This window comes from Puma concolor, chromosome A3 (assembly GCF_028749965.1).
Source record: "Puma concolor isolate L17-30 chromosome A3, mPumCon1.1.hap2, whole genome shotgun sequence".
NCBI lineage: Eukaryota > Metazoa > Chordata > Mammalia > Carnivora > Felidae > Puma > Puma concolor.
Window position 1 is genome coordinate 54,998,583 of NC_141669.1, and position 15,550 is coordinate 55,014,132.

Genomic DNA, 15,550 nt, shown 5'->3' on the forward strand with positions numbered 1-15,550 from the left:
ATGGCATTAGAAGGTGTATAAATCTTTAGGGTGGAGTCCTCATGAATGGGATTAATGATTTATAAAAGAAGAGAGATTCCTAATCCCTCCACCATGTGAAGACACAATAAGAAGTCTGCAACCCCAAAGAGGTCCACACTTGACTCTGACCTCAAACTTCCAGCATCTGGAACTGTGAGAAATAAATTTCTGTTGTTTATGAGGCACCAAGTCTGTGGTATTTTGTTATAGCAGCCTGCATTCATGAAGACAGGGATCATCTCAGCCAATCCCTTAATGCAAAATGTCCTATCCAGTGCACTGACTTACTGGGAGACCCATCAGCTCTGCCTCAAACTCGAGACAAAAGTGACCGGATACGCACCATGCCTGGGGCTGTGTGGTAAATGAAATATTTTGGTAGGGAAGATGGCCAGGGGTTTTAAAGTACATATTGCAGATCCCTTTTAGTTTCTCAACATCTGCATAGGTAGAAGAGAGGTAAAGGGAAGAGGGGGTGGGTGGCTGGAAAAAGGCAGACTGAGTAGATCTTGTCCATGGAGGAGCTGAAGGTGGGGGCTCCAGGGTCAGCAGAACACCAATGACAGAGGTCTGTCTCTGGGTGCGCTTCCCAGATCCTGGCTCCTTGGTCCAGGTGAGATCTGGAGCTATCCTGTTGTCTACCTCACATGTAGTCTTTTGGGCATTGAAGCCAGTGACATCAGACTCCAGATCTTCTTCCCTGGCCCTTCCTTGCACTCACAGGGTATAGAGTGCTTTCTTATGTTCTCTTTATATGGACAGTGTTAGCTTAGGCAAGCCAGGTTCCCCTCTTGCTCATGAAGAGGAATAGACACTCCAGCTTCCCAGGCTGAGCGGAGAGGCCACTCTGGTATCTCATAGTACTGGTGGAAGAAATAGAACAAGAGGCATCACCTGGCCAGGAGGAGCTTGGAATTCAAATGCAGCCCTTCTGCTCAGTCTGAGCTCATGCTCCCATGCCCAGCTAGTTCCTGTAACATGGACCTGCAAACAAACAGTCTTCAGGTCCTCCTCTTTGCACCTTCAAACAAATGTTCCCTTTAGAATTATGAAGCCAACTACTTCCATGCTCAGCTGTGTTTCAACACCTAAAGAGTCCGGGTGAGGAATCCATGGGAGAAAACGGGCACTATGTCTGGCAGAATTGTAGACTCTCATCGGTGTAAATGAGGTGTTCAATAAGTGTCTCCCTGCTTGCCACTCTGTAATTAAAAAACAAGTAAACCCCAGGAAATCAAACGTTTTATTGCTTTACTTAATGATGTTCCAAATCAACCCCCTCCCACACCCCGATCTTTCATTAGCAGGTCTCTAAAACAAACATGCCAGGTCTTGTCCCTGCCCTCCATCAGTCTAGTGCCTGGTGGCAGGAGAAACAGGACCTGAGTAGCAGGACCGAGCAACACTGACGTCACTGTTTGTACCACTAGGTCTGTAGCCTGTGTCATGGCCACAGGCAGGGGTGGGGCAGGGGGAAACAACCAGAGCAAAGAGAACAAAGAGAAGAGGAGGAAAAGTGAGAAAACAAAAGGAGAAAAAGAAATAATTGAGGAGACACACGCTGGGAAGACTAAACTCTCACCGCAGTAACCATGGATTTCAGACCTCTGATGAAGCCATGTGGTTTCAAGAGTCAAGTAATGTATGACAGCAATGGGGATGACGTATGTGAAACTAGAACAGGTAACACCTGCTGGGAAATCTGTCCAGTGGCCCCCAAAGCTGAAAGCACATTTGAGAATATCTATTTGTCTGTGTTTTGTTCTCACCCTTATTCAATGTCTGTCCTGTATATGTTTTATGATTTACATGATATAGCAATGTAGCAGTACATGATATAATTTATAAGTAAAGAAATATATTGGGGGGGGGTGTCTGCTCAAATATTTTCTACTCATGGAGTACATAGTCAAAAGAGCTTGGAGACCACTTAATCAGGATAATGACAAAAATTATTAAAGCCTCCACTATCCTTCCTAGCGAGGCTTGGGGCCTCACCCAGGCCCTCTGCCAGGCTGGCTTCACTCTAGGAGGAAAAGTCTGCCAGGAAGGCTCCTCTCCTAGCTACTTTCTAGTGCCTCTTATCCCTAACAAGAGTGAAATCACTGGCATTTTGGTGAAACAGAAAAAATATTATTGGGACTACTACTATCTAAAAACCCCAGCCAGCCTCTGAGGAAGTCACATCGTGGTGAGAAGGCCTCTTTCACAGGCCTACCATACACAACTGTGGCCATGGAAAGGCAATGTAATCCAGCCCATGTCCTGTTCACCAAGCCTTGCGCCTGGAGAGGGGTGTGTCTGCTCCAAGGAAGGGGCACCTTTCACTAAGGCTCACAAAGGTGTTTGTAAGGATTACCAATAGCCCTGCTCTCATAAATACACATTTATTGCTTGTTTTGTCTTAGTCTAATAATAATTTTGAGTTTCCAAACCCTGGAAAGTATGCATCATGGAGGGGGTGGCAGAATGGGGCTCCACTCAACAGGTGCAGCTCCCCAAAACGCAGCTCACCACAGGTGAATACAAGAAAGCTAAATATCATTTTCTGCCCCTATGTCTCAGGGACACCATGAAGCCATCTGACTGGATGAATTGTTCCACAAAGAAAAAAAGAAAAAGAACTAACGCCTCAGTCCACCATCGGTTGGGGCCAACATGTTGCCTAGGTCCTTGGCACATGGCCTCAAATGTCTCCACTGGACATAGTCACCCAACCATGGAAGGTTCCATCTCACTCAGCCTGAGACCATGGTGGAATAATGCAATCCTTTTGAATACAGCCACAGGGGGCCATAGACGTCCCCACATGTCCCTGCTCACCCTTATCTTCCTGCAAATTCCATTGATTTATTTTACTGGGAAATGTGGTGTTTCCCCCCAAAATGTCTTCTTCTCCCTCATAGGGAGTAATTTTGCTTCTCAGTCATCAGGTAGCGCTGAGAAAGGGAGCGTGTCGGGTGGGCCTCTGTGGGCTGTCTCCATGTTTGCCTGGGACCCTCAAGCATCGGCCTTGGGCTCTTTCATTGATTTGACAAATTCCTTGACTTCTTCTTCCAGGGCCTTGTTCCTCCTCTCAACATCCTCCCGGGAGCGCTCCACATTGCGGAGGCTGATTTCCAAGGCTGCAAATTTCTTCTTCTCCTTCTCCAGTTCTTCATTGAGCCTCACCACCTTGGCCCAGACATCGTAATTTTCCTTCTCAAGGCTGCAAGGAAGAAAATAGCAGAATGAAAGAACAGGGTAGGACCTCTAGACTGTCCCTTCACCCTTGCTCACAACACCCTCTGTCCATTTTCCTTTCTACATCACAAGACCTATAGCCAACCTGAACCTCTTATTAATGTTCCACCCACCCCCCCCACACACAGACTTCTCAGTAAGCCTGAATTCCCAGGGCATGTCTGAACCTCTCTTTTGTCATTTTAACACCATCTTGTGACATCTCTTGTGTTGTTCCTTCTCATGTCATTCTATGTTTTGTATCCTCCAGAAGATAATAGTCTTTGAAAGAAGGAACCACCTCTAACATATGTATATTTTCACCTCCACAGCACCTTGCACGTGTCCTGCTCAACAGAAATGTTAATTGACTGCTGAGGCCCCATATTCCAGATTCCCAACACCTTTGCACACATGAGGACCTGCTCATCCTGCTTCCATGGAGAGTACCAGCGCCATCTCTTATCAAGACCCCCTAGGGGTGGAGGTTTGGAGAAGTGTGGGGAACTGCCATTTGGAAGCAGAGGTCCTGACAGCCCCACCCCCACTTCTGAATCTGCTCCAGGTGAAAAAATCTGTTGGGTTCCCGAATTCCCAGAATTTTCACTGTTACTGGTCCAAATCTTAGTCTAGTCCCAGGTGCTCCCTGCTCTGCAGGCTATGCTGAATTAACTCCTAGGAATGAGAGTACAATGCCATTTTTAAGCCCAAAGAGGAAATTTCAGGACTGTGGGAGATTGTGTGACTGGAAGTTTGCTTCAGAATTCCATTCTATGAGATGCTGCCTCTCTGCCCACCCCCCCTCCAAATGGCATATTTTGTATAGAAAATTGAGCTCTCATTTGAGCCCAGCCTGGCTTCTATCTTCAGGGGCTTTGGCCCATTCTGCATGTAACAGCCCATCTTTGGAGCCTTGCCTACCCCTGCCTATCTCTTCCTACAGATAATCTAGTCTCATTCCTTCTGGCCCTCTCATTACAAATCTAGTTTTCTTCTCAGAGTTTACTCTTGCTTCCATCTTGCTTTGGGAGAAATCTCAATTGAGAGAATACTGCCAGATTTTGACCACTGATTCCAGTGGAGAGGTAGAATCTGAGTGGGCTCAGGAGCCTGACTAATTCAGGTTCAAATACCTGATTACATCAAATACTGATGATTAGTTGTGTGACCCTGAGGAATCTTTTAATACCTCCTGAGCCCCTATTTCTTCTATAAAATGGGGATATTACCTATTTTGCAGGATTTCTGTGGGTATTACATGAAAATGTGTATCTGGGGCACAAAGTTCAGAGCAGGCACTATGGACTGTTAACTCTCCCTCTGTTGAAAATGGAGGACCCTTCTGGTGGGTGAATTTCAGAGAAATTGGTTCCATTCAGAAGGAGCAGCCCTTCCATGGCAGCTGGGTCTTTCCCTACCTTGTCAGTGACATTCACGTCAGAGTGCAGTGGGAAACTTCTCTGGGGCTGCTTCCCTCAGAGTCAAGTTGGCACATGAGTGTTGTAGGCCTACAGATGATTGACTTCAGGATCTTAGACAAAGGATCTCCATTTTGCTTTTAGACGGGCACCCCTCTTTGTAGGGAACAAAGAATGAGGGCTCACAAAATTCTTCCTGTCATGTACCTGAGTCTCAATGGACTGAAAAGTGGTCATGATTGGGAAAACCCTACTAGTTCATATTTCATTGTCATGATTAGTGTTAATATGGATTAAGCCGGATTGAGCTTTCCTCTCATGAAAAGTCAGTGGTGTGAAAAAGATTTCAAGAAAGTAGTTTATCTACCCAAGAGAGCAAATTGTGTCCAGGCATCTTAGGGATGTGCATGAAAATTGTGGCATGAGCTGCCACACTGGCCTTCCATTCACCCCTGCGGCCTGTACTCCATAGGAAGCCAGTGATTCAGTGAAGCTTTAGTCAGGTAGATCTTCCTAGAAACTCTGCTCCACACAGGCTTTAAGGGGGCTGGAAAGGCCTCCTGCACTTGTCTGCCCTCTCTCCTCTCAGTCACCCCCTGCTTCTCCAGCTCACCACAGCTCTTCCTATGCATTAACATGCCAGACCTGCTCCCTTCCATGGACTCTGCACCTTTGCTTCTCCCTGCCTGGCCTGATCTTCCCCAGTATGTGGACCTGACTCATTCCCTCTTCTCTTCAGCCCTTTGCTCTGATGCCACCTTCTCAGTGAAGCCTTCCTGACCACATTATTTAACATAGGAACCCCCTTCTTGAACCCTTCCCCAACTCCTGCCCTGCTTTATTTTTCTCCATTGCATGGTCCATCCTCTGACATAGCATATATTTTAATTATGCTATGCCTTCCTATAGAAGGAAAATTCTATAAGCACAGACAAAACTTTTGTTTGTTTTGTTCAGTGCTGTTTCCCAACAGCCAAGATAGTGTCTGGCACACTATAGGTGCTCAATAAATATTTTCAGAATGGATGTATTACATTAAGATGAACAAAATTTAAAGTTCCTCTTCATTCATTACAGCATGCCGATCCTTAAGGAACAACTATTTGGAAATGGTTGCTTAAGCCTTGTAAGCTACATACTTAACTTCTCATGAATTTAACCTAAATAGAGTTTTCACTAATTTGGTCATCTCATTACTCCCTTTACCCCTTCCCGTAATTAAGCCCAATTGCTGTAGATTAGTGTGTTCTCTAAACTCAAGCTTTCTAGTATCATTTGTTAGCAGATGAGAACAGTCCCTATTACTGCTGAAGATGGAGGCCGGGTGGCTGCTCAGGACCCCTCTGCATGTGACTTACTTTTTGATCTGTTCCTCATACATTTGCTTCTGTGTTTCTATTTCCTTTTGCAGTTCCTGGACCACCTTCTGCAAGGATTCAAGTTCCTCTTCTCCAGAGTTCTTTTTTCCAGGTCTGGTTTCAGAGTTTGGGCTGGCAAGAGTTTCTCTCTTGGAGTCACAAGCATGGGAAGAGACAGCAGCTGCCCCATCCCCAGGGGCCCCAGGCAGGGAAGGGATGTTATCATAGGTGGAAGTCCGCTGGGAGTCAGAAAAGTGGGGCATACCTTGAGACATTGTTCTCCGGTGCCCTTCCCCTGCCTTTACCTCTGAAGAGGGCGACCAGAACTCATTCTTAAAGATCTCTACTTTGTTGCTGTTGGCACCTTGAAACGCCGATGTCAAGAAGCATTTCCGATTAGGGAGTGTCTGAGTCCTTTTTCTCGACTGCAGCTTCCAATCTCCTAGCTTTTCCTTGGGGGCTTTACTGCTCTCTTCAAAATACCCATCACTCGGCTGTTGTCCAGTGGGGCTTCCTGCGTCTGAGTCGCTGGTCTAGAAAAAAATGGCCACGGATGTCATGTGGGTTTTCCCATATGTATCATGTTCCCAAGATAAGGAGTAGTGACTTGGCTGCACACCCGTGAAACTCTTAATTAGAAGACCATCTCTTAATTCATCACATTAGTTAGATGTGCATGATCTGTGTGGTGTTTCTTTAAGAAGATATTGCACTTAAGAGGAATTCATGCTCTCAAATCAATGGTTTATTAGTGGTTAAGAGAGTCTCAAACTAGGATTCTTTCATAGCTTTAGGATGAGGAGATCTTGCTAGCTAGAACTCAAAATCCAAAAGGCATAAAATGCAAGTCTGATAAATTCAACCCACATGGGTTTCCATGACCCCCCAAATTAAAAAAATAAACAAAGAAATTGCATATAAAATCAAAAAAGAAATGACAAACTAGCAAAAATATTTGCAATACATATCACAGACAACAAGCTACTCTCTCTAATATATAAAGTTCATAAAACTCGAAAAGAAAAATACCAGCAACCAACAAAAATCTAGACAAAGAACAAGATCAGACAGTTCACAGAGGAAAAGAAAAATGCAACAAGCCTTTACACATAAGAAAATATGCTCAGTTTCTGCCATTATCAAAGAAACCCAAACCAAAATTAAAACTACTGAATATCAGTTTACACCTCTCAGATAGGACACGTCCCCAAATTTGAAAACACATTCTGCTAGTGAAACTGTAGGGAAACAGGTTCTTTCGTGCATTGCTAGTGGAAGTACAAAATGGCACAACCTCTATTTAACAATTTTAATAAAAATTACACAATAATCTACTTACCCTCTGATTCAGCAATCCCAATTCTGGGAATTTATCCTAGAAATACATCTCCTGAGTATAAAATGAAGTATGGTCAATATTATTCATTGCAGCCTTGTTTGTTGTACAAAGGAATGAAAACAAGTTGGTCAAATGAGAAACCTGTCCATGTATTGACATAAAAGGGTCTCCAGGATATACTCTAAAGTAGAAAAATGCAAGACATGAGCAGCGTGTGTGTATGTGTGTGTGCATGTGTGTGTAGAGAGAGAGCAAGAGATGTTACATTTGTATAAAAAAAAAGAAGTAAATAATTTACATTCATATCTGCTTGTATTTGCATAAAGGAACACTGGAAGGGTAAGTACGAAACTAATGAAGGTGGGGAAGGATGGGGTAGATGGAGATAGCAGAGGGAGCAAGCTGTCTCAATCTATATCTTTTTCTCTTTTTTATTTTTTTTAACCGTGTGTATATATATTTTGAAATTAACTTTAAAACAAAAAAAAAAAGATAAGGAAAAAGAAAAAGAATGAGCCCTAAAATCAGAAAATCAAGACTCAAGCTCTCCTTCTAATCCCTCTAGCTAATCACCAGCTTTTGCAACCCCACCTGGAGTCAGAATCACCTGCGCCTCAAGGTGAGAACCAGAGCTAAATCCCATTCTTCAACATCCTAGTGCTGCTACCTTGGGCCAGCTGGTCAACCTCCTTGAGACTCAGCTCCTGAATGATAAAATGTGGATGATAAATCCTGCCCTACAGAGTTATGGTGAGAACCCCAGAGGTGACCTATTTATGTTTGTCATCACAGTGGCTGCTCATAGCTACCCACAATATTACAATAAATAGCAGAAACCTGTCATATGAGCCTGACAATGACTACTCTCAAGGACTGCTAGTAGGACTTCATTAAAGGAAGTATGAGCATTTCTAAATATTAATTTCATTTGAGAGTGTTAGTAAAATGCACTGTGTATAGACATCACCTAAGAAAAATCAGTACCACTATCTACCTTTTTTCCCAATACTTTCTTAATTATCCTCAGGATTAATAGTACTGCAGGCAACTGACATTACCAGGTCAGTCAGAAATTTTAAATTCATTTCTTGGTCACACATAAAGAACCAAGCTGCTACATCAAGTTCATGGTTTTTTTTAAAGTATTTGTCTCCATCAATATATAAAAATATTTGTGCTTTGTAACTAGTCTACATTTCAGAGGCTGAAGAGTTTTTTGACATTGGGAACGTGAGCCCCAACACTTCAGTACAAATGAGGGGGTTGACATTGCTGAGACAGCTTATCAGGGAATGAGAAATATTACACGAACACATCACATACGCTGAGAATGAAATCACGTTTCATGGGTTAGCAGGAAACCAGTTCTCTCTGGACTTTCACCCGGAGTTTTCAACAACTCTTGCTAAAACACTTACAATGTGATATATAATTTCCCCTATTGAAATTCCCTGGACTGTGCTTGGAATGGCTTCCCTTTTTGAGCGGACTTTACTGAGGACTCCCATTGCTCAGCCATTAGGAGATTGGCACACATGTCACTAATCCCACCTCCAGGATGCCAACAGAGACTAGATTTGAAAGAGGCCAGGCTTTCAAAATGTATTCAAATGGGTATCTACCATCTGTGCCCATTGCCACAGCATCATCAAAAACTCCCCCACATTGCCACACTAGACAAGCTCTTACATAGAACAACTTGGACTAAAGGGAAGAGTCAGGTGGAAAAAGAAGGCTCTCGGCACTTACCGTGTTACTAAAGCTGTCTGTCCTAGACATCGTGGGGTCTTCAGTGGCATCCCAGCCCACAGAACTTCGAGCCACTGGAGCTTTCTTGGGGTCATTTTTTTGAGCAGGGGGTGACAGGGGTGTATCCTTGGACTTGGGAAACAGAACTTCATGATCTCTGATCATCATGGTCATCACTCTTTGGATTTGAGGAGTCCCTGAAAGAAAGAAGAAAGAGATCTGTAGAGTTGTACCATGGCAGGAGGCAGACATTCCTAAGGGTCTCCATCATGGGATGTCTCTAAACTTGGCTCTAAAACCACAGAGTCTGAAAAAACATCATTTTGCTCCTCATGGGACACTTCTGAATTGCTTGAGGTAGAAGATTGTGGTGGAAGAGAAGAGATAGAAGAAGGATACGGGAGTGGGTAAAAGAGGGTTATTTTCAGCCTGTATGGTCCTTTAGTCAGTCTTTGATCAGAAAATAGGCAGTATAATAGTAGAGAAAATGAAGATATCTTTCTCCCCTCATGTGGTCCTCAACATGACATCTGATTTCTTATTGCACACATAATAAATATGTGCTAGGAGTACTGCCTTCCCAAATCCATGGTAGACATCAATACTCTATGCCAGGACTTTTGCTCACTGAACCAAGACACAACCACAAGTGTGGCCTTTTTGTGAATTCTTACAAGTGGCCTTTTTGTGAATTGTCTTCTAAAGTCAAACTTGCTTTCTCCACTTTCTTGCAAATTCACTTTCTCTGGCTAAGGCTATTTAAAAGTAATTAAAGACTGGGGCGCCTGGGTGGCACAGTCGGTTAAGCCTCCGACTTCAGCCAGGTCACGATCTCGCGGTCCGTGAGTTCGAGCCCAGCGTCAGGCTCTGGGCTGATGGCTCGGAGCCTGGAGCCTGTTTCCGATTCTGTGTCTCCCTCTCTCTCTGCCCCTCCCCCGTTCATGCTCTGTCTCTCTCTGTCCCAAAAATAAATAAAAACGTTGAAAAAAAATTTAAAAAAAAAAGTAATTAAAGACTAAGAAACACTAGCTGTTTTTGTGCTAGGCTATCGTACTGTGTGACCATTGGGTAAATTTTGAATCTCTCTGCTGTGCTGTGATCCGGAAAATGGACATAATTCCTGCCCTGCTCCTTTCACAGGGCTATTTCACAATTTGGGCAAGTTAGTCAACAGAAAATGTTTGGCAATTTGCAGAGCACTTTGGTAGCTGTGTAATTGTCGTTACTTCCTCTGCACTCGACTTCCCCACAGGACCAGTCTTACCTCTCATGATCACAGCAGGGTCTTCAACCTTTGACCTGATGAGATTCACACCAATCACAGTAGCCAGGTTATCCACGCTCATTTTATTAACACCACAGTTCAACTGGATTTCATGTAGGAACCTGTGGGCAACCAGGAAATCCCATAGTAGGAAACAGGAAGTTGCCAGAAGGAAGCACTTCCAGCTATCAATGAGATCTCAGAGATGGATCTCATCTCCTTCCTTCTAGTCTCAGGAAGGGGACCAGTCTGGTCTGCTCTGCCCACATGAGTTTAGCTTCACCTTGAAAGACTCAAGATCAAGGTAGAAGAGAAGCCAAGAGGGGCCTGTCCAGCTTCTGGTGGTGGCATTGGGGCTGGGAATGGAGTGTTGGCAGGAGGCAGGGTCCAATGCAGGGAGCTAAAAGGAAACTAGAAGGACTCAAATGGGTATCTGACTATCCCTAGTCCCAATTTCCTAGGCTTATCTCCCAGGTTCTCAGTATCCATCCCACCCAAGTTTCCAGAGAAGAAAACTTTCTCATGAGGAGATGTCACAGAGGGGAATGAAGAAGTGACTCTTGCTTCATCCTCTGATTATAGCACCAAGCATCTCAAATTCTCAGTGGGTGCTCAATAACTAGCAATGAATTTTTACTATAATTCTACCCATTGGAGACATGAAGCTCTCCTCAGATTCACTATATTAAAAAAAAAAAAAAACTGAAAACATCAGCAAAGGAATCTCTACTCTCTCTAAAAACCATTTTTAAATGAATTGGCTGAAGCAACATAAAATTCCAAATACATAGAAATTATCAAATTAATGGTGGTGTTTTCAAATGAGGAAACATTATGAAATATTACAGACTCATTTATAATCTTACTTTAGGACAGGCAGAAATGTTCACAATATAATATTAAGCCCCAAACAGCAAGACACAAATATGTGCAAGAAATTGTTTCCCTATATTTATATTGATGTATGTAAAGATCTATCATAGAAAGAAAAACGTCCAGAAGGAAACATGCCCAAATAATAATAGTGATCTTTGCTGAGTGAGGAAAAGGCATTATTTTTATTTCTTATTTACGGTATGTTGTATTTTCCTTCTGCAAAGCATGCATCACTTTTATAATCTAGAAACTACAACAAAAATTTTTTTAAATAAAAGCAAATTTCAGCTCTGTCTGGCAAGAAGATCCAGATTCCCAGCTCAGACAGACCTGGGTCCATCTACGCACTACATGTTGCCACAGAGAAGGCACACGGGTCCTCAGAAAGGGAAATAAGAAGGGTGGCCAGGAATGAATCTAGGGCACTAAGTTATGGTCCAAGGTCAGGAAGATGGAAGATCATTCTAGAAACATTCATAAGGATTCTGGGTTTTAATACATGTCCCAGGACTCCAGGTAGCACTTGAGCAAGCCTGGAAGAGGAACATGTTCACTTCATGTGCCAATCAGATTTTCAGCGGATCTTTTAAATTATCTTGTGGACATAGGGAACAAACTCAGTGCTGTGTGAATACAGTTGACCTTCCCAAAGTCTGGACCAGAAGCTCTGAGTTCACAGGGACACCCTTTCCTCCTCTAACCAGGTGCTTCTTTCTGATATGGCTGGAAACTGATACCAGGGGACTCTTACCTGCATATGTAGCTCAGGAGGTTATAGTTGTCTCGAGGAAGGATGGACAGCTGCTTCACCAGCTCCTGCTGAGCCTGGGAAGAGATTTTGAACACCCTAAATGAGCCTGCTCACTTGCCAGCAATGAGACTCTGGAACATAGGGAACATAACTGATGTATCTGTGCAGAAAGCAACACTTTGGTACTCACTCCTGTTCCCATAGTTTTGTGTGTTTTTTTAAAGCTTTTTATGTCCAAATAATTATAAATTCACAGGAAGTTGCGAAAATAGTATGGAGAAGCTCACAGGTTCTTATACAGCACATTTTTTTATTTGTCTCTAATCATGCCCTCTTCCCCAACTCAGAACTACTCTAAGGCAAGGACGATTTGACATCTCATACTCACAGTAATTGTTTGCTTAGTGAATGCTTAAGATACAACACTCCAGTGAAGCACTGGATCACATCCAAATACCCCAAGTCACTTTAAAAGTAGTGAGAGAAGAAGGAAGCTTCGGAGAAGGATTTTAAGCATTATGGCCTTGCTGAGATCTGCGGGGACACAGGACAAGCTGACCAATCATGGGAAAGGCAGGTAATGTTGGAATGTTCTACCTCCATGATGACCATGAATGCTAGAGAAGAAATTCATGTGCCAGGGAGAGGAAGGACAGAGAGCTTTCTTAGTTCTTTTCATCAGCAGCTGCCTGTAGGGTCTGTAGTCACTGTCAGTAACATCGCGATTGTAAAAGTGTGCCAGTTAACATGAGACATGTGGGCTCCCTCAAACCTGAGCAGCTTCTCCCGGAGAAAACGCACCCTATGGCCTGTCAGCCTGCATGTAGTGACTTGGTGCAGACCCTCTGTATCTAGAATACCTGCTTCATATTAGGATTCCCTCTTCCAGTTTATTTTATTTTATTTTTTTTTTTATTTTTTTTTCAACGTTTTTTAATTTTATTTTTGGGACAGAGAGAGAGACAGAGCATGAACGGGGGAGGGGCAGAGAGAGAGGGAGACACAGAATCGGAAACAGGCTCCAGGCTCCGAGCCATCAGCCCAGAGCCTGACGCGGGGCTCGAACTCACGGACCGCGAGATCGTGACCTGGCTGAAGTCGGACGCTTAACCGACTGCGCCACCCAGGCGCCCCATCCCTCTTCCAGTTTAATGGGTGAATTCTTTGTAAAGGTTGCTGTAGATTCATTGCTCTCAACTACCACTCCTGCCACATTTTCACCAATGAGGAAGGCTGTGGTCTCTCTGCCCTGCCCAGATGTGCGTTACCACAGATTAGAAACTCAAGTATGTTGAGGGGTGCCTGGGTGGCTCAGTCGGTTAAGCGTCTTACTTCAGCTCAGGTCATGATCTCACAGTTTGTGGGTTCAAGCCCCAACAGCTCAGAACCTGGAGCCTTCTTTGGATTCGGTATCTCCGTCTTTCTCTGCTTCTCCCCTGATCACGCTCTGTTTCTCTCTCCCTCTCTCCCTCTTTCTCAAAAATAAACAAACACAAAAAAATTAAAAAAAAAAGAAACCCAAATATTTTGAGATGGAGAAAAGTTGGGAGAAGCAGGTCTAAAGCGAATAAGTTCAGGGGTGGGAGTCTTATTGTCAGATCTGCATCCACATACCTCTTTGCTTTTCCTGGAGCTATGGGGTGAGAGATTGCCTGAAACACTGATGCTTTTTAGCCAACTTTTAAACCTCATTCTATAAAATGTTACTAATTTCACAAGGGTGAGCTGATATACCTATATTAATTAAGACTTCTCATGTCCTCATCTCACTCTCTCCCCCAAAATTTATAAATCATGCACAAAATCATTCAGTTACTTATTTTTTTTAACGTTTTTATTTATTTTTTGAGACAGAGAGAGACAGAGCATGAACGGGGGAGGGTCAGAGAGAGGGAGACACAGAATCCGAAACAGGCTCCAGGCTCTGAGCTGTCAGCACAGAGCCCGATGCGGGGCTCGAACTCACGGACCGTGAGATCATGACCTGAGCCGAAGTCGGACGCTTAACCGACTGAGCCACCCAGGCGCCCCTCAGTTACTTATTTTATTTTATTTATTTTTTTAATGTTTATTTTTGAGAGAAAGAGAGACTGAGTGCAAGTGGGAGAAGGGGAGAGAGAGAGGGAGACACAGAATCGCAAGCAGGATCCAGGCTCTGAGCTGTCAGCAAAGAGCCCAACGAGAGGTTTGAACTCACAAACCGTGAGATCATAACTTGAGTCAAAGTTGGACGCTTAACCAACTGAGCCACCCAGGTGCCCCTGGTTATTAATTTTAAAGTGGCTTGAGGTGTTTGATTATAGTCCCATTCTTTTTTTTTTTTTTAAGTTGATTTATTTATTTTGAGAGAGAGAGAAAGCACACAAGCAGGGGAGGGGCAGAGAGAGAGAAGGAGAGAATCCAAAGCAGGCTCCACACTGTCTGCATGGACCCTGATGCAGGCCTCAAACTCGCGAACCATGACATCATGACTTGAGCCAAAACCAAGAGTCGGACGCTTAACCAACTGAGCCACCCAGGTGCCCCATTATAGTCCCTTTCTTTTTATTTTATTTTATTTTTTTAACTTTGTAATTTAACTTTATTTTTTATTTTTTTAAATTTACATCCAAATTAGTTAGTATATAGTGAAGCAATGATTTCAGTAGATTCCTTAATGCCCCTTACCCTTTTAGCCCACCCCCCCCACAACCCCTCCAGCAACCCTCAGTTTCTTCTTCATGTTTATGAGTCTCTTTTGTTTTGTTCCCCTCCCTGTTTTTATATTATTTTTGTTTCCCTTCCCTTATGTTCATCTGTTTTGTCTCTTAAAGTCCTCATATGAGTGAAGTCATATGATTTTTGTCTTTCTCTGACTAATTTCACTTAGCATAATACCCTCCAGTTCCATCCACGTAGTTGCAAATGGCAAGATTTCATTCTTTTTGATTGCCGAGTAATACTCCATTGTGTATATATACCACATTTTCTTTATCCATTTATCCATCGATGGACATCGGGCTCTTTCCATACTTTGGCTATTGTTGATAGTGCTGCTGTAAACATTGGGGTGCATGTGTCCCTTCGAAACAGCACACCTGTATCCCATGGATAAATACCTAGTAGTGCAATTGCTGTATTGTAGGGAGTTCTATTTTTAGTTTTTTGAGAAACCTCCATACTGTTTTCCAGAGTGGCTGCACCAGCTTGCATTCCCACGAACAATGCAAAAGAGATCCTCTTTCTCTGCATCCTCGCCAACATCTATTGTTGCCTGAGTTGTTAATGTTAGCCATTCTGACAGGTGTCAGGTGGTATCTCATTGTGGTTTTGATTTGTATTTCCCATTATAGTCCCTTTCTTTATTAGATTGTTACATCCCAGGAAGGCTGTCACCCTGATTGGCTTCATTTGCCTTTTGTTGCTGAGGAAGACCTGTATGAGATCATGCAACCTCATTTTTGTGCAGGCAAATAGCTACAATAGCTACAGCATAATTAGCTGCATCATTATTCTTCCCTTCCTTTCCTAACATTTAAATATAAAACCACCGTTTTTCTTGTGCTGGGATCT

At 43.4% G+C, this 15,550-nt stretch overlaps 1 protein-coding gene across 4 annotated transcripts in view; it reads right to left on the reverse strand.

The window, feature by feature from the left end:
• Positions 1 to 1,246: 1,246 nt before the first annotated feature.
• ARHGAP25 (Rho GTPase activating protein 25) overlaps positions 1,247 to 15,550 on the reverse strand; it is a 91,554-nt gene continuing 77,250 nt past the window's right edge. For all 4 annotated transcript variants that reach the window (XM_025932448.2, XM_025932447.2, XM_086700960.1 and 1 more), the window contains 5 exons: positions 11,999 to 12,072; positions 10,372 to 10,493; positions 9,108 to 9,304; positions 6,020 to 6,552; positions 1,247 to 3,229 (listed from right to left, as the gene is read on the reverse strand). In XM_025932448.2, the coding sequence (XP_025788233.1) occupies positions 3,022 to 3,229; positions 6,020 to 6,552; positions 9,108 to 9,304; positions 10,372 to 10,493; positions 11,999 to 12,072 (1,134 nt within the window). In that variant the 3' untranslated portion in view covers positions 1,247 to 3,021. The remainder of the gene's footprint in view (positions 3,230 to 6,019; positions 6,553 to 9,107; positions 9,305 to 10,371; positions 10,494 to 11,998; positions 12,073 to 15,550) is intronic.